General features: G+C 46.5%; 1 protein-coding gene across 1 annotated transcript in view; it reads right to left on the bottom strand.

The window, feature by feature from the left end:
* Window positions 1–960: 960 nt before the first annotated feature.
* Window positions 961–17527, bottom strand: part of EPHB1 (EPH receptor B1) — a 323417-nt gene continuing 306850 nt past the window's right edge. The window contains exons 11-14 of the mRNA XM_019654615.1: window positions 15004–15153; window positions 8073–8266; window positions 6052–6207; window positions 961–2416 (exon numbers count right to left, since the gene is read on the bottom strand). Of these exons, the coding sequence (XP_019510160.1) occupies window positions 2308–2416; window positions 6052–6207; window positions 8073–8266; window positions 15004–15153 (609 nt within the window). The 3' untranslated portion in view covers window positions 961–2307. The remainder of the gene's footprint in view (window positions 2417–6051; window positions 6208–8072; window positions 8267–15003; window positions 15154–17527) is intronic.

Here is a 17527-nt window from a genome sequence, read left to right as displayed (position 1 = left end):
CTGTGGGGTCCTATGGTAAACCCCAGCCAAAGGGTGTGGCACGACCTTCACCTTGACCTTGCTTTTTCTGCAGCCAGAAGGTGCACTGGTGAAGAAGCAGTGAGGATTTGGGGTTAAGGATGCTGCCTGAGGAATTTGGTGACAAATTAAAATTCATTCCTGTGGAAAATTGAGAGTAGATTAGTGGAATTGCCTAGGCTTGTAAGACACTTCACGGATTGAGGTCTTTGGGGTAATTAGTAAATTGTGCATGGAATTGGTAAGCTATTAGTAAGGGGAAGTTTTCTACCCACTGTGTGGCTGGATTGGGGTCCTTTGCAACCATATGCAATCTACTGAGACAGTTCTGACCATCACCTCCTGTCCCCCAGGAGTTAAGCACAAGGGTGGTGCTTTACGATGGGGCACCCCTGCTTTGAAGCTGTACCCCTAAGCCTATGAGCCTCTTCAGAAGGTGAGGACCTCCCCAAGTGCAAAGTACCTTGGACTAGGGAAAAAGGCTCATCTCACCTTAAGTACATATTAAATAAGCTACGTGGGAATAACAGCTTCTCTTACTGCCTCACACTGCTCCCCGCAAACTGCATATTCACAGACACACCACAAAAAAGCAATCTAACAGTCTTCAGTGGCTCTTATAAAATTGGCCTGGGTATGAAATTCTTAAATGCAGTGTGTGAACTGAAATCAGGATCAATAGTGTATCATTGGTGATTGTTTCTGTTTTTTCGGCAGTGACTTCTTAAGCCACCCATTTGAGACTTCAGAAACTCATAGTCATTCGGTTCTTCTTTTGGGTCACACCAGTGAGAGTGATTTTAATATATGCTGCTTCTCAGGAGTCACAGGGTCCCGATGTGCTCCCTCCCATTACGGGGAAGAAAGATGGTGACAAAGGATTCTCCTATAACTTGGGGACAGATCCACTGGGGTCCGGGAACACACACTCTGACACCATTCTCTGTAAACCCAGACATGCTTCTGCTCAATTTAATTAGACAGATAAAATTAGCAAGGAGATTAAGGTAAAAGGAGAAATTAAAAATATTTAAATGTTAGGTGGAATTTACAAAAGTGAATTGAACAATGAGGTACAAGAAGGAATGCAGAGAGACACAGACACATTAGAAACATTCTTCAGATGCCACGCGGCTTAAGTCAGTCCACAGCTAAGGTAAGCGGAACTCTCCCTTGCCACCTCTTGAATTGCAGCTTCCAGGACGTGGAAGAACATTCTCCAGAAACACTTTCTTCCTCCTTCTCTTCAGATGTTACCCAGAGTAATTAATCAGTCAGTATCTTTCTAGAATGGCCCACACTGCATCCAATTCAAACCACTCACCTGTTTCCCATCAGAATTTGCAAACTCTTGAGAGTTTTTCCCCCATTTCATTTTATTTTTCTTCCTACCCTCTCTCCCCACTGAGCCAGTAGGTCGACTGGGCCAACCAATATCACGTTCAGGCCCCTTTGAATTTTCCAGGGCAAAGACTTCCCAGATCTTTCTTGTTTGCATCTGTTCCAAACAAGCACAGTCATTTTAGAACGCAGACGTACATATGCGTGCTCTCGCACACGGAAACAGGTTTTTCTTTTTTTTTTTCTTTTTTTTCCAATTTGTGGTTTCTTTTTTCCTTTTTGCAGAAAATGCAAACAAAAGAAAAACAAGGTTTTCAATTGAAGGTACATCTCTTCTTCAATATGAAGACATTAATTGAATTGGTCAGATCCCCCATGCAGTGGTCAGCAAAGTCCTCTGGCAACTGACAGAATGACATCTGGAGACTCAGGAGCTGGGGTTTGTTTGAAGAAACTTCCCTACACGAGTCGTGAGCAAAGGGAAATGGACATGGGAGAAGGGAGAGGGCTCTTGGGGGGGGAGTACAGAAGGAGAAAAGAAAAGAATGTCATTGGTGAGGAAGAAAATGGAACGCTGCTGTTTCTTCCCGCCACCTCCTTCCCTTCCTTCCTGTGGATGGATGACTCCAGCCCACTGAAGGGGGGAGCTGAGTTTACTCTTGGTCCCACAATGCATATTGGTGTGTCTTCACTTCCATTGAATGTCTCCTTTTCATATTTTTAGTATTATATATTTGGTTTCCCACGGCGATTTAGCCATGCTTCTGTTACTGAGAAATGAAGGTTGACTATTAAGGACTAGGTCCAGTTTATTCTTCAGTGATGTAATGCATTTCTCAGTGGAGAAGCCAATCTCTCCAGAACCTTCCGCAGTGGTCAACCTCTGAGTGGTTCCCCCCTTGAGCCTGGTCCTTTTCCTTCCTCTCCTCCCCCAGAAGATAAGAGTTCTCATGCCATTGCTGTTGGCGACTGACTCATCTGGACCCTCATGGAATGAATGCTGTTCAGGATCTTCTTTTGATGACCTGCCAAGGTGACCCCTATTCTCAGAAGGTCTCTAGGAGAGAAAAAGCAACAAAAGAAGACACTTCAGTGTTAGAGCAGCTTTTCACAGGTCAAAACTCATCATAGAAGGTAAGCTCCTGATAATAGTTGGGCAGGCAAATAAAAGTGTTTAAAATCCAAGGGGCCCAAGTTTATGAATCTTTGGAAAACACCTACCTAGATATTTTCTTACTCAAGCTCACGTTTTCAAAGCAGTGGACCTTGTCTCCAGTGCCCTCCAACTATGACGATCCTGGAAGTGCTGTACGTTGTTCTTCACCTATCAGTTCTGGAGCAGGCCCTTCATCATGTCTATGACCCTAGGTGAACTAGAACTTTTCTCAGCTATTTTGTTTTAAACACTCCAAGCACACACTGTATGGGGCTCTAGTTAGTCTGTAGCGTTTTCTGCCAAAATTAGTGATCGCCCACTGTGATTGAAAAGAGGTGGGGCTTGCTTGGTTTTCCCCTGTTTCCGTTTTCTACCTCTGTTTGAATTTTAATATTATGAATTTTTAAGAAGGGTGATCTCAAAATAATTTTCAAATATCTGCCCAAGCAGAAATCCAAGGACTATGTTTAGGACTGGGATTTGGTGTGGATTAATCTTGGAGCTGTGAGTTTTCATATGAACAAGTTCAAGGCTTATATTTTACTTTGGGGAGACCATGCTTCTTTCCTTAGTCAATAGTAACAATAGATGGCATTGCTTGAGTGCTTCTCATGTGCCGTATACTATCTCATTTATACCTATGGAAGCATCTTGTAAAAATTGACAAACCTTTCAAATTCAATGATAGTAATTTAACAGCCATCATTTCTCGTGTATATCCTACAGGCAGGCAATAGGCAATTAGCCAAGCGCTTTGCATGTGTTATTTCATTTACTTCTCACCACAAAGCAATGAGATGGGCATTATTATTATCTGCACATTTATAGACAAGACAAATAGGGCTCAGAGAGGTTAAGTAACATGCTTAACGTCACACAGGGGGAAAGCAGTGGTGGAGCTGGGGTTCAAACACAAGACCACTTGGCTCTAGGCTACCCTGCAGGGCTGCTCTCAAACTCTTCTAGGTTCCTGACTTCCCCCAAAGCCCCACATCCCTAGCACAGCAGATTGCTTTGTGCACTGGGCACCAGAACCCTGAGGAGGACCCTGAGCTGCACCTGCCTCCGCAAGGCCTTGGCTCTCCTGACCCCCCTCCATTCAGCTGGCGGTCAGTTCCCCAGGGTTGCAGCTGCTTTCACTTGTTCAATTGCCCATGTCCTTTTTGCAAACACTTGTGAGAGGCATCGTTGAAATTTTGATTCACAATCTATTTTATTTAGTTCCTTGTGTTCTTTTCCCATCTTTTATCTCTCAAGAAAGAGACTAAATTGCTTCAATAGTGTGTCGACATTTTTTTACTTTGAACTAAATTCCTTAATTTTCAGTTTCACTTCCCTTTTAGGCTTTTCTTTGTTCTTTTTCATGTGGCTATTCCTGGACTAAGGGAATTACTCCACTTGATTCTTTCCGCTTGTGGGGGATCAGGTGATATCGGCCCCTATACTCAGCCAGACCACAGTGGAGAAGCAGGAGTAGCCCCGTCTTCTGTCCTTGCACCCAGGACCCCAATCATCGGGACCATCCGTGTTAACTCTGCAAGATGGGGAAGCTGCTTTTCCGCTAAGTGCTTCTTTTTTTTATTTTTGGTGTCTGCCAATAATTCATAATGTCAAGGACTATCTTTTTTAGGCATCACCAGGAAATGAAATCACATTTTAAAAAATAAGTTGTGAAGTTTAATGGATCCAAGGCTAGATACACACTCAAGCCATCTCCCTGGAGGAAGTGGAGGTTCCATCATTTCTGGCAAGAATAAACCTCAGAGATGGAGCTAGACTCCAGGAAGAGGGGCTGCAAAGCAGGCGTCGGGGACAGAGGCTGAGTGTCAAGAAGACATCCCTCTGGGGCTCAAGTGCTGGGGGTGGATGACCATCTCCTCCCCTGGGACTCAGCATCTGGCCCACCCCAGGAGGGTAGCCCCACACCCAGCACTGTGCCCAACACAACAGGTGATCAATACGTGTTTGCCAGCTGCCTGGTGGACTGGCTGATCCTCTACCATGGGAAATGTGTGTTTAGGAACCAACCTAGTGCTGTCAGTACACATTGTGGCCTGGGCAGCCAGTCACATCCGGTGTGTGTGTGTGTGTGTGTGTGTATTCAAATTTTGACGGACTCTAGATGTTAGACTAACTTTCGTTTAGTGGTTCACAAACTTGGCTGCATTATAGCATCACCTGGGGAGTTTTTAAAATCCTGATGCCCAGGTCTCACCACATACCAATTAAATCAGAAGATCCAGTGTGGGAGCCAGGCATCGGTACTTCTAAAGATTCCCAGGTGATTCCATTTTGCAGCAAAGTGTGGGCACTGCTGTGGCCCTGGAGTGGACTGGGAGAAGCATATGGAACTGGCAGTCAGGAAACAGGTTTTAGCCCCCACATTGCCACTCATGAGCCCTGAATCTACAGACTCTAACTTCACCGACTTTCTGAGTCTGCCAAATGAAAGCGGTAGAACTATATAAATACCGGGAGTGCCAAGAAAAATATATACAAGTAGGCATTGGTCAATGTTGCTCAAGTAGTAGTTTGCCATAATCAGAAATGTCTGGATGCTGATGGTAACCACTTTGAGCATCTCTTGTAATTGCAGAAGTCAAATGTGACTTGTGTTCATCGTTTGTTATTGGTATGTATTGAGTATTACAATTTTAATAGTTTTTTTTCCTTTCTTGAAATGTGTATATATTTTTTTGGCACCCTCTGTATTTCCCAAACGACAGTTCCATAAAACCCTGCCCCTCAAAAATATGGCTCCACAGTATTTAATAATTTTAAATAGGTTTCTTTATTTCAGGATTTGTCATGGCCTTTACAATGCTAATATGTGTAGTGAATCTCCAAGAGAGAGATAAAGTATGCAGTATTTCCCCAATTTATTTGACCGGGAGACCTTTTTTCCAAGGAGAACCTATTAACATTTCCCAGAGCTGGTGCTACTCAGAACATTCTTGGGGAAATGATGGACTATGTGGGTCTTTAAGACCCTTTCTGGCTCTCATTTTATTTGAATAATTTGAGTTTCTGTATTCCTCTGTAATCCTGTGGGGGCTGCAGACTGGTAAATGATTTGTGGGGGATGGAAATGTAGACTTATTTACAAGTGAGTGCTATCTCGGTATGACTACAACCCCCTCCCCCCCACCTCTGAGAGTGCTGCTGAGTCAGTGCAATGCCTCTTCCTGCTATGTTGTTTAAAGTGCTGGCTGGCTGTGTTCTTTCCATCTGGATGCTCTCTTTGATGGGTTAGGTTTAAAAACTTAAATGGAGGAGAGACTCTCGGTGATTAGGCAAATGACATATGGCTATGACTGAACAACTCTCATTTGGGGCCCAGAATGATCTTGGCCTCCCCACCTCACTCCCAGCCTCTCCCCCATCTTTCCAAGGTGCTTTCCCACCAGCCTTGGCTCTATACAAAGGCAGAGCTCTGCGGCTGAGGTCAGAAATCAGGACTGCTACCACGGGCAATGGCAGGAAGGGAGCCTTGACCCCCACCCATGGGCTGGACAGAGACTATTCTCATCACTTACTCTGAAGTCATCTGGGTGACCAGCTGGAGGGAGGTGAAGCCGGCGGTGAGGAAGCTGTCCCTGTACTGAACCATTTTGATGGCACTGAGCCAGTCGTCCACGGTGGTAAAGGCCGTGAAGTCTGGGATGGAGCGGTCTAGCAGAGGCTGGGAAGGCCTACGAGACAGAGAAGAGCAGGTGACCCACAGCTGCAGCGGTGCATGGAGACAGCCACACTCTGGGTGGACAGTAGACTTCCTGGAGGGCCATATCCCTGACAGGATGAGGGTTACAATGGAGCCCTGAGCTGACTTTTCCTTCCTTACAGAAAATCCTGAGCTGGCAGTTGGCATGGCTTCTCGAGGCCAGGTGGCCAGTCCCTCTGCCACTGGGCACTGTCACATGTCAGTCAGCCCAGACAGGCAGACTGACCAACATGTAGTCTGAATGAAAGGGAAGGCTCACAATGCCTTTGTAAAGAGCTTCATCATCTAAAGATATGGTCCTTTTAAAAATATATACAGTTCACTACAACCTCTCCAAATCTATTCATAACTTTTTTTCCCCTGGTTCCTTCCTCAGTCAATTGAAATAAATTGAACAGAGCAGCTCACCACTGATCTACTCTGGTACGTTATCAAAGCAGACACCCAGGTATCCAATCCCGAAACCAGGGTGCTATCTTGACATCTCCTTCACCCTCAGCACCCATGTCCAATCCTTCACCAAGTCATAAAGATTTGACCTCCAAAATCACTCGAACTCATCCACTTCTTTCCACCCCATTAGTCTGATTTAAGACCCTATCTTCTTTATCATGATTTCTGCAGTGTTCTCCTATCAGTCTTCCTTTATGCATGCTTGTTCCCTCAATGTAAGTCCCATAATGCAGCCCGATGCTCTTTTACAAACGCAGATGTGATCATGTCAGTATACCTCACCCAACCCTGATTCATGTCAAACCCTTCAATGGGTGCTCATTGCTCTGAAAATCAATCCCAGAATTCTTAGCAGGGCCTAAAGTCTCTGAGCGCCTGGTGCTTGCCCACCTCATCAGCCTCAGCGCCCACCCAGTCCTCTCACAAACTGCACTTCCAACACACTGACCCTGTCCTTCCCACCCTCGGGCTTCTGCACATGCTGCATCCTTGGCCTGGAACCCTTGTCTCTCTATTTCCATCTTTTTTCATTCAGTTAATGCATCCTCACTCTTCAGCTCTCAACACTCATCAGAGATGACTCCCTGACACCAGGCAAAGGTATATATGTGTTCTTCAAACACCACACACTCCCTGCTACAGTGGTTGTCAAGATCTTCATTTTGTATTTCTTTGGGTGATCATCTGATCAATGTTTGCTGCTCCTAAATGATTTTAAGCTTCATGGGGGCCGGGGCTGTGTCACACTAGGTTGTTCATTCTACAGTCCCAGCAATGGGCACAGGGCTTAGCAAATAAGCATCCAATAAACTTTGGTTGAAAGGATGAATTAATAAATGAGTTAACACTGCAATGTAGATGATTAATGTACAGCCGACAGATGTTCTGTTTGTTTGCTTATAACAAGTCCAATTGCTTTGTATTTCTTTGTCTCACAGCAATCAGGGCCTTTAATCTGCTAGTATTTAGGTTGGCCAAAGTTGCAAGTCTGCAGCTCCACCTGCCTAGCAGACTGGTGTGGTTAACAGAAAGGGTGCCTTCTGGAAACAGACTGTCCAAAAGTGGGGCCTCATACCAGTCAGATCAGATATGCTGAAATATTAGAGAGCCTGGTGCCTAGCCCATCTAAAGCCACCTGAAGGAGGAGACTCAGACAGATTTCTTAACATCTGTCTACAGCCCATGCTGGATGTAGGGGACATTTTGGAGAGAACCAAGGGAAAAAGGAAGAGAAGAGTCTTGGAACTTCTTCCATTAGTGGATAAGCTCAGCCATCTTACTCTTGCTCTCAATGGACCAAAAGGCTAGAAGCTTTGCTGTTGGCCTTGCCCCTGGCTATGAGACCACCCACACCTTGGAACCACCTCGTTCCAATAGACTCACACAGCGGTGATGGTTGCCACAGTCTTGAGACTTGCCGGGTTCCGGATCATCTTGTCCAAGGTGTTGACAATCTCTGCAAAGCGAGGCCGGCTGTTACGGTCCTTCTGCCAACAGTCCAGCATAAGCTGGTGTAGTGCAGCTGGGCAGTCCATGGGTGGGGGCAGCCGGTAGTCCTGCTCAATGGCATTGATGACCTGCAGTGACACACATGGAATAGGTGTGATTGGGTGACAAACCACCAGCTAGTCATTCACAAATTAGCCCCTGAGGATGGAGTCCCATGACCCAAGTGCCCTCATTCTGTGCTCATATTACCTCCCACCATAATGGATTTTACGTGTATTTGGCTTTTCTTCCTAGACTGTGGGCTCCTAGAAAGCTGGGGACACATCTTATTGCCTTTGCGTCCCAAGCACCTGATGCTGGGCCTGACACACACTAGATCTCTGTAATTGTTTGTTGAAGAATGAGTTGGTGAGTGGTTTAAGCATCTCCTCTCTTTACGAAGACATTGACCCAATTCTGTCTTACTGGCAGCTGGTGGCACCAGGACAGATGAAACAGTGGCACATGGGAAACATAGTAAACCCACTATTTATAATGGACACCCACAAAAACCTGTGGTGGCCTTATCCTTAAACTGCTTAGGGGAGAGAAATGAAGGGAAGGAATCAGCATTTGAAGGGGAGGCGATTCTATGCCAGGGACCCTCTGGTGCTTCCTAGGCATTATTCAAGAGGCAGCAACAGGAATTGGGTTGAAGTTACTTTGGTTAAATAAATTGGTTCAGTACAATGAAAATGGTCAAAATAACAAGGTGATCCAAAATAAATATTTCCAATCAGGTTTTGATAATTTTGGCAGATTTCAGGGGATAGTTCTGTAAAGGTTTTAGGATCATCAAGTACTTTTGTCTGTTTTTCAGATTGTGTTTTTCACCCTTTACTTCTTAATTTCCAATTCATTTAAATCAATTATGCCTGCTCTGTGCTTTTTGTAATAGCAAAAATAATTGTAAACAGCCCAGTGCTTAAACATATGAATTTATTACGGCACACCTGTAACACAATGGAAGGCCTGGAATATAGTGCAGGCCTTAAAGTGATGTGGCAAAAATGGACCTATTGAAATGGAAATATACTCACGTTGTAATATTAGGCAAAAGAGCAGGATGCATAACTGCGGGCATGGTATAATCTTACTTTTGTAAAAAACAAAAATCGAAACAAAAAACAATAATTATACACATGCAGAGAAAAGACCTCGGAAGGATGTGTACAATGGAGGTAGCGGTGGTTGCCTCTGGGCAGGTAGCAACATGAATGCTCTTTATGTTTTTCTCTTTGCTTGTTTGTTAGTTTATTTTCTGTGATAATTAGGCATTGATTTTATATTAAAATAAACAGTTAAAGCACCTTAAACAACAAAGGAAATAATTTGGAGCTCAGAGATTTTCAGGTGTTTTTGCCTCTAGTGTAAAAAATGTCAGATTCATTTCAACTGATTATTCTTGTGGGGGTTTTTTTTCTTTTACTTTGTGACTTGGTCAGAAAGTGAATATTTTTAATCAGTTTATATTTGTACAAATTCTATGCACAGTATAGGACATGAGATGGGGCATGAGATAATATGATAACCTAAAGTCATTAGAGATAATCAAGGTGCATTATTCCTTCTATTTAATGTGACAGAAAAACAAACAAGCATTCAAACCATATCAATAATATCACTATATTAAAAAACCAGTGACTGGGAACATTCACGTTTGAATAATACACTGCACTACTGATAAATTTTTCTCTCTGCCAGACTGCTGTCAATCAATTCCATACTATCCTCTTAAGAGGACATTTTAGCTCCATTTTTTTTCCCATGAGGAAATGGAGGCAGAAGCAGTGAAGTGGCTTGCTTGAGGGCACACAGCTAATAAATGATAAGGCTGGGAATAAATCACAGGGGTGTCTGATTTTAAGTTCTGAACACCTTGACGCCCACTTTTCCTAGACCCCTGTCCGGCTGCCATTGTAATCTCAGCCTGGAGAACAGCCCTTAGAGCTGTTTGATGTCCTCAGGCAGGAAATAGGGGTATGGGGCTAAACCAAGTAATCCATGAGGCTAAGCAGCTGGGCAGCATCCCCAACAGGCTGGCTCATAAACTGGCACCCTTTTCCAGCTCCTTCCTGGCAGCCAGATTGAGGGGGCTTGTCACAGAGTCCCCATCACTGTGGAGACAAGTGGGCTAACTCATTCAATGGTCCCACAAGCTCTTTCTAGGTTCCCTAAGGACAAGCTAGGAGGGACCAGCAGTAAGGGCTAGTCTCAAAATTCAGCTTCTCACAGTGCTAGGGGTCCCTCAAATCTTCCAGTGCAGGGCAGCTCATGTTCCTCTAAACTGCTGGCATCTCTGCTCAAATTATTTGATGTCTGAGCCCAACCTACTAATTTTCGCCACTGACAAGATTACGCTGTCATCCGCCCTTAACAAGAAGGAGCACTGGAGTGAGAGCCTTTGTGTGGGGGCTCAGCTCCATGGTGTGACCAGCTGACCAAGCACTCCTGGCAGGGCTTCGAGAGACTGGGGGACCCATGCAGGCACCAAGTCTTCTGCTTATAACCTTTAGACTGAATGCAACTTAGCTGCCTGGCCCTTGTGTCTTCTGCAGGCCACCTCATTGGAGATTTGGGAAGACTGTCCTGGCATTTGTTTTTGTATTTCCTGTTTGTGCTGACTTTCTTTTCAAGAGAAGCACTGAAGGTCCACCAGGAGAGCAGACCTGTGTGTTGTGCTGGTGAGGGGATGGCACTGTCATTGCGGGCCCAGACCTTGGAGGCCGGGGTTCAAATCCTTTTTTCCATTTCTTATTAGCTCCAGAAAATTGATAGAGTCACTTGACTTCCTAAAACTGCACAGATGGGGTTATTACAAAGATTAAAAGACATAATGAGGTGATGCATATTGAGCACCGCACATGTGAATAGGAAGAACCCCTGTATCACGTGGAAGCCATCATTTCTGCCATGACTACTACAGTAAATGTCACCTCAGCAAAGAGGGTTGCTGTTCTGCTGGCCATTTGTAGGTCCAGGAAGATAGCATTTAAGCCCCTTGCCATGCTCATGTCTACAAAATGGGACTTGATTCCATTTGCCGTTTCTTCTAGGTAATTTTGTTATTGCTCGAGTTAATATTATTGGGAGTATTGATGCTTCTTTATTTAAAAAATTTTTTTATTATTATTATTTTTTATTGGGGAATTGTGGGACGGGAACAGCATTGGGGAATCTGGGAAGGGGAACAGACAACTTGCTGTCCTTTTGTTCTTCAGTCTAGTTGTGGAGGACGTCGCTTCACTGGCCCATGTTGGTATTATCATTGCATTATTCCTGGGTGAGGCAGTCGCTCTCCGGCCATTGGACAGCCGCTCACAGCAGCTCACGAAAGCACACGCCAGCTGCCCAGCTGCCGGGCAGCTCCACTGCAGCCTACACCATCGCCGGCGACTCACGACAGCCCAGCTCCAGGTCGAGCTGTTGTTCACCATCTTAGCTGTAGAGGGCGCAGCATCACTGGCCCTCATGTGGGATCTGAATCAGGGCCCTGCTGCTCAGAGCTGGCGTCCCAAGCCAACTAACTCCTAACCAACGAGCCACTTGGCTGGCCCGCATTGATACTTCTTTTACTTATGGGGGGAAAAAAAAGCCTTTACCGTCTACTCCAAAGAAAAAAATTGATGTTCATTAATTGATGTGTACATAGCATTTATCTACTCAGATCTTTCACTGAAGTGCTATGCCTTTGGAGAATTTTGTTCTCTTTTTAAGGATTTGGGTGTTTTCCAATTTTTCTGAGTACATATAATTTATAATCAAATTAAAACATTATTTCAAAAAAAATGATTGTCTTCTAATGGGGCTTTGGGATCATTCTCTATCATACCTGCCTTGCTAGTAGGTATGAAAACAGGGAGGAGGCATGGAGAAGCACCTTCAATCTGGCCATCAGATGGCTCTACACACCAGAGACCATGTTTGAATTATGTGGAAAGTATGGCCCAAGGTTGGGGGCATAGAGCGTCCTACTGAGCAAAACTGAAAATCGGAGTGAGTCCTGAGCCCCTTTCCTTGTTCCAATAATAGGATGAGATGAATAGATGTTGAAAAGATTGGAGGTTAGAATGAGATCAGTTTCTAAAGAGAAGGTGAGAGTGAGGGTGTGGGCCATGAGAGAACCAGCCTGTAGGCAAGTGTCACTAGAGCAGGCTGCTGGCTCTCTTTGAATGGTCTGCAGCAACTCTTTGAGCCATCCTGAAGCAAATGCCCTGAGGCCTAAAGAGACAGGGATGGGGGGGGGGGTGAGGGGCTGCCTTTGTTCACCTGTACTCAGAGATGGCAGGTGTGGGGGTTAGGTGGGGACGGGAGCATGTGGTGTGACCGCAGGTGCTGTGGGCACCTGGTGAAGTGACTGGAGCTCCTCTGGGAAATGAGTAGGGCCCTTCCCCTTGCCCTGAAGTCATCAGCGGGGGAGCTCCTGATGCCCCCAGACATGCATTTTACCATTAGCGACTCGGGCAGCAGTTGGTACTTGCAGAGTGAAGTGGAGGAGCTCAGAGCAGCGGAGGAACCAGGGCAGAGGGGGTTAAGTTAAGCTCTGATGTTTCAATAAAACAGCAGCTCCTCTCCACAGACACTGCCAGTCTCATTATCTCTGTCAATCAGATCCAAGCAGCAGAACTTCCAAGTTCTCTCTCTGGCTGACAAACTCTCTGTACATGTTCAAAGACCTTCCTGGGCTCTGGAAGCCCAATTACCAGCACTCCGACTTGCCTCTACAATTCTCTTCCTCAAAGCCCTTCAATTGTCATCTGTAAAATCCGTTACTGCCACCACCTCAGTGCTTTCTGATAAGTGGGGCTGCCGCCGAGCAGCTGGGAGCCCCTCTGAGCTCTCTTGCTGGCCAGGTCAGAAGATGCTTTCTGAATGGGCAAAAGTCACCTTCCACAGAGAGCAGACGTGCACTTGGGACAATGCTTAGGGGCTTTATTTGGAGAAATGCAACAAAATTAGAATAAGCTGCTACTTTGCAGATGGCCTTATTCCCTTTGAGGCACAGCTCAAGTGTCAAATGTCTGGGAAGCCTTTCCTTACCTCCCCCACTTAAATGCCCCCACAGCCCTATGTATGTGCCACTGGAGTATAACCCCCCCCCCAAATAGAACCAGCAAGCACAATACTTGGTCATAGTTAGCACACAATGAGTGTTTGTTGAATAAATGATTTAAACCTTCTAGAAGTTTAATATCAGAAATTCCATTTGTTTTCAGCACAGGTGAATGCATTTGCTAAGAATATCTTGAATGTCAAATCTTGCCTGTCAGACAGTTTCATAATCCATTCTATGTGTGCTGAATTGTTCTTAATCAGATTAAAGTCTCTGGGCAGGACAAAATGGGTCTGCTTTTTCTGGCTAACATTTATTATTCATCTAGCTGATGGTATGGACAGAACCGGGGTGGAGCTGATTTCATGAAGCAGCCTTGGCATTAATTCCGATACTTACCGATTCGACATGGTACAGGAGCAGAGGCGAGGCATGAATAATCATAGATAATAGAGGACCCAAACACCATACATGGTTGGCACTGGGATCTGGTTAAGGATGCAGCCATTGTACCTGCTCTGGGCTGAAGCCGCCCTCCCCATGGGAGCCGGGAACATCGTCATAGCAGCACCCCGCTCCTCTTTTGTCTCACTGGAAAATGTTTTCTGGGCTCCCAGATCACTCTCCATCTTCTGAGCAACTGCCATGGCTCTAAGCTTCTGGCTGGATAGCGGGCTGGCTGAGGGCGGACTTCTTAAGGTTACCAGAGCCTCAGAGCTCACCCAAGCGTGGAGATGCTGACAGCGGGGCTGGTTGCCCAATCTAGAGATCTGGATTGAGGACAGCCCTGCCTCTTCTTGCTTGTAAATTATTAATAGGAAAGATAGTAAGTGCCCCCGCCCCCAAGGTGATGGGAAGAGCAAGCAGAGAAAAGAGTTATGCAGGCTTTGCAAACAGTAATCCTCTTAGCTCCAAGGCGAACATACATATGCATTCAAAATAAAAAGGAGGCATGCTCCCAGGGAACAGTCCAGGGTCTAAGGCAGTGTGGAAATCCAGACAGGACTTTTGATGGGGGCCTTATCAAAGCAAATCATCCTTAAAAGGCTTCCAACCTTTTAGTAATTAAGGAGCAAAAAGCCCCATCAGGAACACCCCCAAAATGCCTCTACTTCTAGGATCTCAAATGACCCTTCTTCCTTTTCCGCTCTTGTTCCTTGAGAGCAGCCTGGAGGGGGGTTGATGACTTTCACTCGGACACCTTTCACTCGGACACGGTCCCATTCCTGTGGTCCGTCTGAATCTGACCAGCTTTGGGAAGCTTCTCCGCTCCTCCTTAACTGACTGGCTCCTAGAAGGGTGAATTCTTAGGAAAGCAGGGCCCTTTACAATTCCTCTTTTTCAAGCTGACGGGTGCGAGTCCCAGAGGCAGAGCCAGCCTGGACGCAGCCCTCAAACCAGCGCTATTTCCCCTCTCTCATGCATGGTGAAGGAGAACGCACAGGCTGGGTGCTTTGAAGCAGGGTAGCATTTTCTGCTTCATTTTGGGCCTGATCTATTCATGGTCCACAACCATTTAGGACCAGCCCACTGCCTCCTGGGTTGGCCTGGGTGCCTTTACAGGGCTTGGGGACTGTCACATCTCTATGCCGGGCTCTTCGATGGCTTGAAACATTGGTGCCAAGGGGGTCTCTGGATCCCCTGCCCTGGACACCTCAAGTTCAGGCTATGAGGCCCTGAGCTGAGAACAGTTAGGAGGGAGCACTTGGCATGCCATGCCTGTGGGACCCTTTGGGTGGGGGGTTGTGGCAACCAGGTGCTGCTGACACTCACATCTTGGTTGGACATATCCCAGTAGGGTCTCTCTCCAAATGACATGACTTCCCACATGACAATCCCATAGCTCCAGACATCGCTGGCAGATGTGAACTTGCGGTAGGCGATGGCCTCTGGAGCCGTCCATCTCACGGGAATCTTCCCTCCCTGGAAGAAAGAGAAGACCGGTCAGCCCGACCACTGGGTTTCTAGTTGACGGCAGGTGGAAATAAACTTGGCACACGCGACGTTCCACTCCCTTGCTCCCATGTCTCGTGAATTAGGACAGCTAGGATAGTCCATGCCCCATGAGCAGGCCTCCATTACTGCACCTATGTTTCTCAAAAAGGATCTGTGTGGCCTGTGCTGGTCTCACACCACATGTGGGCACACCGCATGTGAGGTGACGGCTGGTACCGAAGCTTCATTGGCTCCCTCCCTACAGTTCTCTGCATGCTGATGCTAATGTCCTTGCCGGGTGGGAGGAGAGGATGTAACTGTCGTCAATGCACTACAACATGAAACTCCATAATATGCAGGATTGGCTACATGGGCTTCATGATGCATGAGTGGCTGTCTTTGTTCCACAGCATTATAAAAGTCACAGCATTTGGGTCAGGAGGAGGCAAAAGAAACAAAAAAGGAAGAAAGCAATGAGCAGTGCTTCCTGGGGGAACTCCTACTACAAGATCACACAGTGCTGCCCCCTGCCCCATTTTCCTTGTGCCCCATTTCTGGGAGTGGGGGAGATTTCTTCACTCTGCGGCCTGCTGACAGCCCTGGGCTGAGGTCCCTGTGGACAATGGCTGTCCTCCCTTCTCTTCTTCTTGCCCTGCAACCCCACCCTGGAAATATCCAATGCGGCCCTCAGCTTGTCTACCAGATCTTGGCCCATGTTATTTACCTAAGGGATGATACCCATTCATTCATTCATTCATTCACCCTGTCAACAAATAGGCAAGGAGCTCTGCTTTGTGCCAGGTTCTTTCTGAGAAGCTGGTGTCCCAGAGATGAGCTGGTCCTATCCTCAGGCTGTGCACAGGGGTGGCAGGCAAGGAAAGGGAAACTTAAAATGTATTGTTGACAGATGGAAAGTGACGAGTGCGAGGCCAAGGGGGGATTCAGGGTGTTCTGAGAGCCAGAGGAGAACCCCTAACACAGGATAGGGGTAGGAAAGGTGGCCAGGAGCAGTCCGAGGGGCCATTTCCTAGATCTTTTGGCCGGGTGTGGATACCAGCGCTGCCCCATTCCACCTGTGTGACCAGGGGCAAGTTACCTAACCTCTCTGTGCCTCGGTTTCTCATTGGCAAAATGGGGGTAATGATCACAACTACATATTCAGGTTGTTGTGAGGGTTAAGTGGGTTACTATCCATATAATGCTTGAGACAGGGCCTGGTGTAGAGGGTAAAAGCGATCCACATGCTATTATCTCGTTATGCGCAGTCCTGGAGGACCAGGAGAAGGTAATCAGGCAAACTGATGAGAGGAGGAATGTCTGGGCAGAGAAGCATGTGCAGGTGCTGGGGGTGAGAGAGGATGGTAACTACCAGTAATCCAGGGTGGCTGAAGCCCGGGTTCTGAAGGGGAAGTGAAGGGAGATGAGCAGAGGGCAGTGTCCACTGCAGAACACTGATGTCACCTATAGGGATGAAGTACAGGCATTCACCAAGGCTGCCCTCCAAAAACTCATCATCCTGCAGGACAAATACGCGCCTCATGTTCAATTCTTCATGCAAATACCAGGATCTCACTTTCACGGCCCTTTTGCGATGCCTGGACTCTGCCTCCAGAATCCATGAAACCTGCAGCTGCCTCACTCCCTTCTCATCGGCCTCATGTCTTGGCTGAGGGAAGCTATTTTTATACTGACCATTCTCACGATCTGTTCAGATCACCAGAGGTACATGTTGGAATTTAGCAAAAATACCTTAAAAATGTATAAATGGTTAATCTGAGCACCAGCGAGAAAGGAGCAAACTGCAAAGTGTATTTTTATCTGGTCTCCTACCAGGGCCTGGCAGGTACAAAGGTGGACCTCCCCAGGCACACAACCCACTTTCTGCAATGATGGTTCTGATTTTCCCTGAGGAGGATGACAGGCTTTTCTGGTGGGAGATGTCCTCAGCTCAAATGCCAGCAACTAGAAACGTGACAAATCCTGGAGGGCAGGCTTGAGCTGCTGAGCAACAGGACACTCTGTTCCCAACCTCCCAACCCCCGGATAGGAACAAATTTACTGGTTTTATCTACATGGGTACCATGTAGCTGGGATACATGGGTACCACATGTACCATGTGGCTGGGAAAAAAAGTGGAAAATGCACCCAATGAACCAAGATCTGGAGTCCAGGGTCCAATAACTCAGGAGCCCAGTGCTGTATGTCGCCATTAGGGGAGGGGGGTGTTGCCATACCTGGAGAGGGTCTGGCCCTAAGGAGAGGAGGGGAAGGGTTCTACTCGGATTAAGTGAGGTAGGAGAGAGAAGAAATTTAACTAGTGTGACTGTGTGTGTGTGTGTGTGTGTGTGTGTGTGTGTGTGTG

This window comes from Hipposideros armiger, unplaced genomic scaffold, assembly GCF_001890085.2.
Source record: "Hipposideros armiger isolate ML-2016 unplaced genomic scaffold, ASM189008v1 scaffold_226, whole genome shotgun sequence".
Taxonomy (NCBI): domain Eukaryota; kingdom Metazoa; phylum Chordata; class Mammalia; order Chiroptera; family Hipposideridae; genus Hipposideros; species Hipposideros armiger.
The sequence above is the reverse complement of the archived record's forward strand: the minus strand, read 5'-3'. Positions and strand labels throughout refer to the sequence as shown.